This window comes from Polyodon spathula, chromosome 27 (assembly GCF_017654505.1).
Source record: "Polyodon spathula isolate WHYD16114869_AA chromosome 27, ASM1765450v1, whole genome shotgun sequence".
NCBI classification, from domain to species: Eukaryota; Metazoa; Chordata; class Actinopteri; order Acipenseriformes; family Polyodontidae; genus Polyodon; species Polyodon spathula.
The window spans coordinates 5519839-5530552 of record NC_054560.1 but is presented as its reverse complement, the minus strand read 5'-3'; the positions used below and the strand labels follow the sequence as shown (position 1 = coordinate 5530552).

The 10714-nt window shown below is 40.1% G+C and overlaps 1 protein-coding gene across 2 annotated transcripts; it reads left to right on the top strand.

Moving 5' to 3' along the window:
• The first annotated feature begins 4763 nt into the window (after positions 1-4763).
• Positions 4764-8563, top strand: LOC121301269 (putative ubiquitin domain-containing protein TINCR). Of its 2 annotated transcripts, XR_005947602.1 has the most exons (3): positions 4764-5240; positions 6478-6528; positions 6723-8563. XR_005947602.1 is itself a non-coding variant. In XM_041230468.1 (2 exons), the coding sequence occupies exons 1-2, from the start codon at positions 4970-4972 to the stop codon at positions 6746-6748; spliced, it is 297 nt and encodes a 98-aa protein (XP_041086402.1). In that variant the 5' UTR covers positions 4770-4969; the 3' UTR covers positions 6749-8563. The 2 variants fall into 2 exon arrangements, 1 of the variants encoding a protein (XP_041086402.1); XM_041230468.1 differs by lacking the exon at positions 6478-6528 and having other exon boundaries at positions 4770-5240.
• Positions 8564-10714: the final 2151 nt, after the last annotated feature.

The window sequence follows — 10714 nt, the reverse complement described above, 5'->3', positions numbered from 1 at the left end:
TCAGCTCGTGTGTGTCTTTGCTGTTTTTTTTGCGTGCGCTCGTGTTAACTTTGCAGGTGGGTGGATGAAAGGATAAGCTTTTTTTTTTTTTTTTACCTTCCCACTAATTCCAAATAATTAATTATTTGGCACAAGCATAATTGGGATCTTTTGTGCATGCAGTAGGTCTACACAATCCAGTAGACCGAGATTTTCGATTCTTTATTCCCCAGCTGTGCAAAATCCAAACCTGTAGCTCCAGCCTCCCAGGTGGAATTTTAAATGGTTTATTAACACATTATAGATTAAGGGAATACTTTATACAATTATCCCTAATATGTAATTCCTTACCTGTTGCAACATAATTCTTGTACTGTTTTCACTTAGATAATTCACAAATAAAGCTACTGCATGCATTGAAGCCCATTGCTGGAACACTGAAGCCTGTAAGAACAACACTTACACACAATGATACTTCGCTACAATACTATATATATATATATATATATATATATATATATATATATATATATATATATATATATATATTATATTACTATATGGAAAGGGGCTACAAGGCTCTTATACTTTACTCTAAATATTTAATGTTAAACCTGGAGATTAAGAGACTAGCTCAGCAGATATGACAACGCTATAAATATTTCATGGTTCCAGGAAAAGCAAATCTCTCAGGCACAGGGTAAACAGATTGAGTTGTGAGGTAAAATAACCCATTATGCTTATTCCTGGGCTTAAATACTTGATGCCCATGCTGTATATGTATCCTGTTAAAATGACTCCTAGTATTTGAATGTTAATGCAATATCGGTAATAGTCCGTAAACAAATCAGTAAACAAATGATGTAACTAACAGATTTAGTTATTTTCGTAATTTTTTTTGATTTGTAAAGCATGGTCTCTTCCATCCCTGCATGGTGCCGTGGTATTTCAGTATATTATGGATGTATTTCTTACATCTTCGAAGAGCAGAGAGTTGTGGGTAACGGGGACACTGTGGTGTATCAGTTGTGTTTGAGAGCTCTATTGACCGATACGCCAAACGAACGCACACAAGAAGAGCACCATAATTAGGATAGCGGAGGTATTTCAGAGCTGCACCATGCTGCCTTGCCAGTTGATGTGGTTGTCCATTTTAAAGATATTTGCCACATACCAACGTGGCTAGAGAAAAGGAGGTTCAAATCCCAGGTCAGCCGCTGACTAGCTGTGTGTGAAGCTGAGCAGGTCTCTTAATCTCCTAGTGCTCCGCCCTTCGGATGAGACAGCGAGGTCCTATTGTAAATGACTCTGCAGCAGCAGCAGCAGTTGTTGATGCATATTTCACACCCTAGGCTCTGTAAGTTGCTTTGGATAAAGGTGTCTGCTAAATAATTATATTGAGTGCCACGCTTGCAAGTCCTTCAAAGAAAGTTTTTAAAAGCTTGGGACTTTTCCCCTTCATTTCTGACCCCAGGAAATTTGGTCTTCCTGTAATAATATCCCACCACTTCCTGCTCAGCTTCAGCTGTTTTAGTTCCGAGAAACGTATTCATTTCTGAAAATCGAAGTCCAGTTACAGGATGCCACGTTTCCCAACAGTTGGAACACAAGCTGTCTATGCTCATCATCTAACTAAATGGTTCATTTCACACAGCAAGTGCTATACAAAAACAAATAAACGGTGACTATATTTATCATTTGATAAGTAGGTTCAATGGAAGTGCATGGAATGGATCACATTGCCCATATTAGGTGGTGAGTAGCTCTCTCTTGTATCCATGCTACAATTTATAGAATATGCACTTTAAAATCAACTTTAAAAAAGCCTCTTTCTCACAAGCGGCATGTGCTGGGATAGAGCCTCGCAGGTCTTTTGGCCAGCATCCTTGCCATACTCCGTTTTTGTTAAGCACCAGATTCCTTTTTTATTAGGGTGCTATTGGAACATTAAGTTATATTTCTAGTAATAAGGCTGGTGTTTTGTCATGCACGGCTTAAGGTAACCCCAATGAACAAGGCACAAGCTAAAAGATATCTATATATATATATATATATATATATATATATATATATATATATATATATATTACATCACTTTGTCACCACGGTGACAGATAAAGACAGGTGAAGATTACAAAATTAGTCATAGAGTCACCACTTTCCCTTTAAAGTTATTGTCAATGTCTTTTGACTTGCTCTAATGCGCCACACTTGCTTAAGAAGAACTTACAGGAAAGAAATATGAGTTATCTTATTTAGGAGAGCAGAAAACAAACAGTGACTTTCTTGGACTTAATCCCAAACCAGTTTGACCATCTGAAAACCAGCAGGCCGGCAGTTCTGACCAGCATATGCCAGTGCCACTGTCTTGAAAGAATCACAAACAAAGCAGCAAAGTAAAACAAGCTGTGCGTGATTTACCGGTCGTTGTTTTCTATGAAGTGCAATATGTGCGTCTACAAGAATATGAAGTTAAAGGTCTTCTTATCACTCTTCAAACTGCGGTCCTATCATACCACAGATTTATAAATAGGCAGCTGTAAGAGAAACTCAAATTCTCTCTCTCTCTCTCTCTTTCTCTCTCTCTCTCTGGAAATGTATTTCTCAGCTGTGATTTCATGATGTTTCTCATGAAATGTTTCTTTTTAGTATTTCTATGTTTAGCACTGTTGGGTATTTTAAAGTAATGGACACATTTGGGGAATAACACAGGTTTAACTAAGTACTCCAGAGATCCAGTATCATAAACTACTACACACCTTGGGTATTTTGACAGTCCAGAGTGTAAAGCAGTTTCTGATGCTGGACCTCTGGAGAAAACCATGCTAATCCAGAATTAGTTTCTGTGGGAGTGTGGGATGCTGGTGGTGTATCGTTGATGTTATGGATTCAAATAGTTCTGGGGAAAAAAAAGTTATCTGTGATATTCATTATCATACAGAGCAATATTTTCCTGTGTGAAAAAAATGTGGGTGTCATTCCCAACTGGGATGAAACTGTTTATTAGATTTGGTTCAGATAGGACCAAAATAAATTCTCCAAGTTTAACACAATGGTACACATGAAATATTAACTTTATAAACTAAACAGCTGATCGTCAAAGAGAAGGAAAAAGACATCTTGAACGCTTGCGATTATTTTTTGTTTCATCTATCAAACTAAATGGATGGATTCAGAATGTCAAATTAAGTTTGTCATGCTCTGCAAACTTGATTTATTGTGACCTCTGCACATAACACTTTCTTACAGATTCTGCCAAATGGCTTTTTGTTTTTGTTTTTGCCAAGCAGTTAATTTCAAAGGGTTCCAAAATAAATTCACTTGCCATGAAGCTTGAACCCTTTGATGTCACTTAGCAGCACTTTGCTGTTAAGTATGTTCACAGACTCAGAGGCTTTGGAACTCTCAACAAACTAACTAGTTGAAATATGTAGTGGCAGCTAGGATCTGAGCTTCTGTTGCATATGAAGGTCAATGCCCTGCGCTACACTATCTGTTAAACTCATACATTTCATTTTTCAAGACAGCTGCTGGGAAAAGCATTGGGAAAACAGGCACCCGGTCTGCTCAAAAGGACACCTACAGGGCCGGTCTTTGTCCTCCAGAGGCCTGTAGCTCTCCGATATCCCCGCTCCTGGCTGTGAAGAGGCAACTGGCTTGATGGAGGGATCACAGGACACCCACTGAGCAGATGCCCTTTTTTTGTAAACTTTTGCTTTTGTAAATTTTTCCATTTTCTTTTTTTTTTAATGGAAAGATCAAAACTGATACTGAAGTATAATGAGAACATATAAAAGCCTTGCAACTGTCTTTAATCAGGCTTAAAATAATGATGTCCTTCTAAGGATAAAATTCCTTTGCAAAGCACCTGGAGTAAAAACAGTGATTTCTTGTAAGTAGCCCTCATTACAAATAATCCAACTATTAAAAGAACCCAAGTCCTGGCAAACAAACCCCTCTTTATTCCCAGCAAGGTTTTACTGCAGCCAAGACGCATACCTGCAGGTTTGCCATGAAGCAATGCATTCATAAAACAAGATATAATGCTAGGGTTAATGGGCTTCATTACTATGCGTCTATAAAATTGAAACGCTATAAATGCTGTAGCACCGAGGGGAGGGAAGGAGGCTGTCACACAATATGTAGCTTCGCTGTACCTGCTGCCATTCCTGACTACATCAATGTCCATTCCAGCTCTCCCTTACCGGCTATATACAGCATGGAAGTCCTGCCAACACAGCGATACCTAGTTGCCTTGTTACATGTTTATTTATAATTAATTAATCTAAACTGTACATCTTTAGCAAGTGTTCTAAGGAAAACAAACTAATAATAATACTAAAAAAAATAAAAATAAAAACAACGTAGGAGTACATATCAATCATAGATTAACAGTTGCACTGAACATTTTTCCTGACGCTTTGTGTCACACATATTAAACATTATCGGACTGACTAGAACCAATAGAAATTCAGTACAGAGTCTAAGATGACGGGTGGGGCTTCGGGGGCCCGGGGGATCGGGCCCCCTAGGATCCCTAGCCCCCTATTGGGGGCCGGACACCCCCTCCCAAAGCACCGCCGCCAGTACGACTATTAGTTTAGCACATGATTTGAAGAATAGAGAGAGAGAGAGAGAGAGAGAGAGAGAGAGAGAGAGAGAGAGAGAGAGAGAGAGAGAGAGAGAGAGAGAGAGAGAGAGAGAGAGAGAGAGAAATCGGTTTTGTGCAGCTTCTGGCAGCTACAGCAAAACCCCCTTGTGCGTTTCAATATTAAAGGTCGTTCCCATCTTGGCGTTTGTGTCACTTCATCTGAATGACAAGAATGCAGTTCTGTCGGTGCAGCAAACCGGTATATGCATGATGTTAATAAGAGACACTTCTTAGCATAACTTCATTCTAAGGCGGAGAACCGACTCCTCGCAATTCGTAGTTTGTAGTTTTCTGTCTTTAATACTACTACTACTACTAATAGGCAATTAATTTCGGGTGATGGCGAAAGGACTGAAGCAAATTCGTAGGGTCATGAGCAGCACGGTCAAGTACAATTTGACGGTGGAGATCGCGGATGAGGAGCAGACCTCGGTGCCAGTCTCGGTACGGGCCTCGGACACGGTGCGCGATCTCCGGATCAAGTTGGTGAGAAAGGGCATCACGTCCTGGAAACACACGTTCACGTACAAAGGAAGGCAGCTGGGCGAAAACGAGGTCTTTAAACACACCGGGATTCGAAACGGAGCGCAACTTGTTCTAAGGAAAGATGGTAGTTTCCTTCTCTATAATAATATTAATGCCATGTAATATGCTTGACCATGTCTCTGGCCATTGCCATCCTTAACGATGCTTTACTACCCTTTCACTATTCTTTATGAGACACGTTGCTATGCTTTTACTATGGGTAACTTGTGTAAGAGTTTGCCAGGCACATTAATGATATCTAGCTGCATACTTTCTAATCTTGAATAACAGGTCTGCCCAGTACAGTTCTTGTTATTATTGTTGACAGTTAAAGGCCATTTACTGGCAATGATATTACTTTCAATCGAAATTACTACCAAAAAGATACAGTGATTGTACTGGTTCAGCGATTCAATGGCTTTTGTTATTCTTATAACATTCGTTGCTGTTGACTTTATTGAGGGTATACCCCAAATGGCCTTGTTTAATATTTATTAATGAATATTTTTCTGTAAATCGTTTGTTAACTTTAATGAATTAATGAATTAAATAATAATAATAATAATAATAAATAATAATAATAATAATAATAATAATAATAATAATAATAATAATAATCATAATCATCATCATCATCTTAGGCAATACAAGGTTACAACTTGCAACTAGGGGATTTATTCCAAACCTTATAATAAGAACATAAGAACATAAGAAAGTTTGCAAACGAGAGGAGGCCATTCGGCCCATCTTGCTCGTTTGGTTGTTAGTAGCTTATTGATCCCAGAATCTCATCAAGCAGCTTTTTGAAGGAACCCAGGGTGTCAGCTTCAACAACATTACTGGGGAGTTGGTTCCAGACAATTCTCTGTGTAAAAAAGTGCCTCCTATTTTCTGTTCTGAATGCCCCTTTATCTAATCTCCATTTTTTGACCCCTGGTCCTTGTTTCTTTTTTCAGGTTTAAAAAGTCCCCTGGGTTGACATTGTCAATACCTTGTAGGATTTTGAATGCTTGAATTAGGTTGCAGTGTAGTCTTCTTTATTCAAGACTGAACAGATGCAATTCTTTTAGCCTGTCTGCATATGACATGCCTTTTAAACCACAGATAATGACTTTATAACATAACTCTCACACTTCTAATGGGTCAAAATGCTATTATTAGATATGCTTACATATGTTTAATGGGTCTTTAATTGAAACAGATGACTACATATCAGACTGACAGTTTAGACTTGGATCATGTTACTACAGGAAACGCCAATGTCTCTACTCCAGCTTCGTCTTATAACACAAAATAATGTTATAATGTTATTTTATTTCTAGAAGACATCGAGGATAGCCATAAGTAACAGAACCTCCACAAAAGGTGAAAAGGTAACTATTTTATTTTGTTCACAGGTCTGCCAGATCCGTATCAAGCTTCCAGCACCTTGTGGTGTCTGTGTCCCAAAGCTGTGATTACCAGTCCCAGCAACGCTGTGCATATAGGACTGTTAAACAGATTCTCTTGTTGTGGTTTCATAGTTTTGTTATTTATTCCTATAAAATAAAAGATGCTTCATTTATAGATTTGGGTGCTGCCAAGGAGTCCTAAAGAGAAAGGAGCGAACAAAATGGTATTCGGTTTCACTCAGGCAAGAAGTGGACAGCTATAGAAGTCACACTACGGGGTCCTGGAATCCAAACAGGCCTGTGCTACAATTCTGTTCGGTAGCAGGGATGATTGAGTCACATGTCAGCCCAGTGACGTCTTCCAGTGGTTGACAGGATGCCTACCAGAGACCAGGATGGAGGACCTCTCCCAAGCCACGGTCGTGGAGACGAGGTGAGATGTGGAGGCTGTTTCGTGTCCACCTGAGGCACAGTCAGAGGTTTCCAGAGGTGATCATTATAATGGTACTGACTGGGACCCGTCCACCTGTACACTAGGAACTCAGACCACCTCTCACTGCTCTCCGAACAGCAAACTCATGGGAGATGAGTTGTGATTGCTTTGGGTTGGAATAGTGTAGCCCCTGTAACTCTGTGATGTTTACAACATAGGCAAACACCCAATGTGGGTCTTACACAGGGGCTGGACAGAATAATAGAAACTGAGAAGAACAAGAGTTTTTCAGGTTCAGAATTTAAATGAATGGTTGAACATTCTTTTATTTTGAATATTGAAGTATTGTGCCATATTAAAATACTAATAACACAATCTAAGGAGTAAAAATAAGCCCAATACAGAATGAGACCACACTCGTTTGTACAGAATAATGGGTGTTATTTATTTCAGACTTCATTTAATCAATTTTTGGGGGATAAATTCTGAATATGAACATTTTTGCCACCAAATACCTTTCCAGTTAAATATTCAATTATTTCACCCTGCACAATCTATAACACACTTTAAAATAAATATGCATCTAATGAGGAAAATGAAATGCCAGTAATATATAAAATCTTCAAATCGTCATGCTGCAAATACATCCCAGTGGTATGAAGCCTGAGTATTGATTCCATCCTCATTGTGTTGCCATTGCTGGTAATTCAACATTTCTTCTGGGAAATGATTATAATGGTGTTCCAACAAGAACAGAGCAGTGTTTTTTTAAGCTCTGGGTGCAATTCACACAAAGTGCCACCAGATGGCAGTGTAAACTCTGCGGAGGGACTTTGAATCGCCAGCACAAGCAATCAGGCAGGGTAAGCTCTGAACAGACTAGACAAAACAGGGCGCTCCAGCTGCTGCAAGTTTAATGAGCTGAGAAATAAACGCTGGTTGTAAAGAGCTGGTTCTGCGTTACTTAACAATGTCTTTATCTCCTATTAATCTGGAGCTGCTAATGTGTTCACCGGCCTGCGCAGTTAACATGGGTTCTGTTAGGTCTCATTTACACCCGAGTCATGAACGGGAGGGTAGTTCCTGACATGTTTACCCACAGCGGGCCTGTTTTGTTTTCTTTCATTCTTACTTGAAAGTACCTATTATTTCACTGTCTGTGCAATGTGATGCTCGCAGTGGCACACTTTTGTTCTCTACCTGGTTCCTCTGTGCCCCTTAAATCAATCAAAATGTGACACTTAACAAAGCAATGCCCTAAATTCCACCTGCTTTGCACTTCTGTTCTGTAGGTCTCAGGTGTGCGAGGGTGCTAGCATTTTACCAGACTGACCAGCTGTTTCCTGTAAAAACTGCTTGCTCTTCATACCTTTGTGTAATGTGCTTCACTTTTCTCTGCATAGGTTGTGATTTGATACCCCTAAATCATACCCTTTCGGGCACCCGTATTCATTTATTTTTAAATGAAAGTATTTGATCCATTTTGTAACAACTGGTAGTCCTGAAGTGAAGTGACCGTTACCGTCGGAGAACTGCTGGTGCCATGGCAACAAAAACAGTGCTCATGCTAAAAACTGGATTCAATGTAGGATGATAATAAAACAATAATAAAATAAAGATCTACTGTTATCTCTCATCTCCACAACAGTGCCATCACTAACAGAACAAAGCAGTGAAATCCTGAAATAGAATCACACATTTTTTTAGTTGTTTTCATTCATTCCTATCACAGTGGGATCCCATGAGCTGTAACAACCCCCCCACACCCCCCCACCCCCCCCACACACACACTCACACTCACACACGTCTAAAACAGCACAAACTCCAAAGGGACTGACACGGAAACTGTAACCCTTTCCTTTCCTCTAACGAATGTGCAAAGTTGCCAGTCGTCGCTGGTGATTCCGCAGAAGGCATTGTTATTGGTTGGGGTGGCACCATTACTCCTGTACCTGCTCCTCCAGTGGCAGCCCGTGGCCTGAGAAGACTCAAGAGCTTTGTTAGAGACGCCCAGTCAGAGGGCAGCAGGGGTGGAAATCTCCCAAGGACGTTTGGCACGCGGCTGATGAGACTGCAGGAATATGTTACAAACACACACTCATTTGCAAGTTAAAGGGTCATTTGGTGTTTGCAGTTTAATCCCATAAATGGAAGTTATCAGAATGTTATTAGAATCCCTCTGCTGGCCCTTTACTTTACTACAGCAGACTGGCAGCTTTCCTGAATTGTGTGCTGCAGTCAGCAGCTCTGCTGCTGGGCTGTGGTAATGCCTGGAGCGTCCACAAGGGGGCAGGCATGTTTTCAGTAGATCAGGACATTCAGTGTTAATATGCACCTATGGGTAGAGGTTGTGCTTGCACAGCACTACAGTCTAAAAACTGCTTTATTTTACTATGTCCCTTTGAGTGGCAGGGGGTAAGAGGTGTCTAATCCCGGTCCTGGAGGGCTATTCCACTCCAGGTTTAACAGGCAATGTTATACAATGATCTACTGCAGGGTCTGGATGAAGGTTTAACTGGATCAGTTAAACAATTTAGAACAGGGCTGGAACAAAGACCAGGAGTGGAAGGGACCACTTTGGCCAGCCCCTGATCTTAGGCAGCATAATGTAGTTACAAAGCAGTAATATTGTAATATTTCTTAGTAAATGAAACCCGGGCTCCACATTTTAATACATCGTATTTAAATAAATATCCTACCGGCATTGTTTAGTCCCCTAAAATGATCTAAATCTAAATCCACCGTCCCGAGAAAGCACAGGCATTCACAAAAAAAGGAGACACCTCATTTGAATATCTTTCTCGTACAAAAAGTGCCTTTTCAATTTACAAGCTATTTTGGGGAAAACCCAAAAGAAGACAGCGGTGTCTGCTGCTGCAGTGTGCGAGAGCTTGTTTGCTAATTTAGTTCTTTGATGTCATTCAAGTGGATAGAATTAAACCTGACTCGTTCAATCTTCCTAATTCATCGCACTGAATCGTAAGGAGCACGGAAGGGGCTTGCTCTCTACCAGAAAAGAAATAAACCTTGCGTTGGAGTCACAGCTGTGAGCGAGTAAACATTTTGTGGAGACAGATGTACCCGGCATTTGGGCTGGATTAGCTCTAATGATGATGATGCCAGCTAGTGTTTACAGAGACACTTTTCAATGAGAGCGGAAAGGAAACGCACAGAAGTAGTGAATTAGTTTGTTTAGCAGAAGGGTGGCATGAATAGGAATTAGGAAACGCGCTTAATTCAACCAAAATCACCCAGCAACCCCCCCCACTATTTTAACCATGAAATGTCAGCCCCAGTTTAGTTTGAAGCTCTGATCGGTGATCGTCAGTGGCTGTTTTGGGATATTACAGTGGCAATGTGGTGGAACTACGGTAGCATGAGAATTTTGTTATCAACTCAGTTCTGGTACCCTATCAATGTCTGAATAACATCTTACTGGGTCTTACATATTACAAGTCTTATTGAGATCTGTATGACATCACAGGGCTGTAAGTCTGCTTACACAGACAACTGCCTTTTGAATAAGGAATCTAGTATTGACTGTACAGTCAGTCAAATTCCATTTTGTAATTATGTACTAGGTTTACTTACCAGCAAAATGTTCTTTTATCAATTGAAAGGAGACAGGTATTAGATGCACACCTCCTCGTGGTCATTCAGAAAACGTTATTATTATTTTTTTCCTGGAATAGTTAGTAAGCCTAATCAATAAGGATCTAAGCAGAAACAGCAACA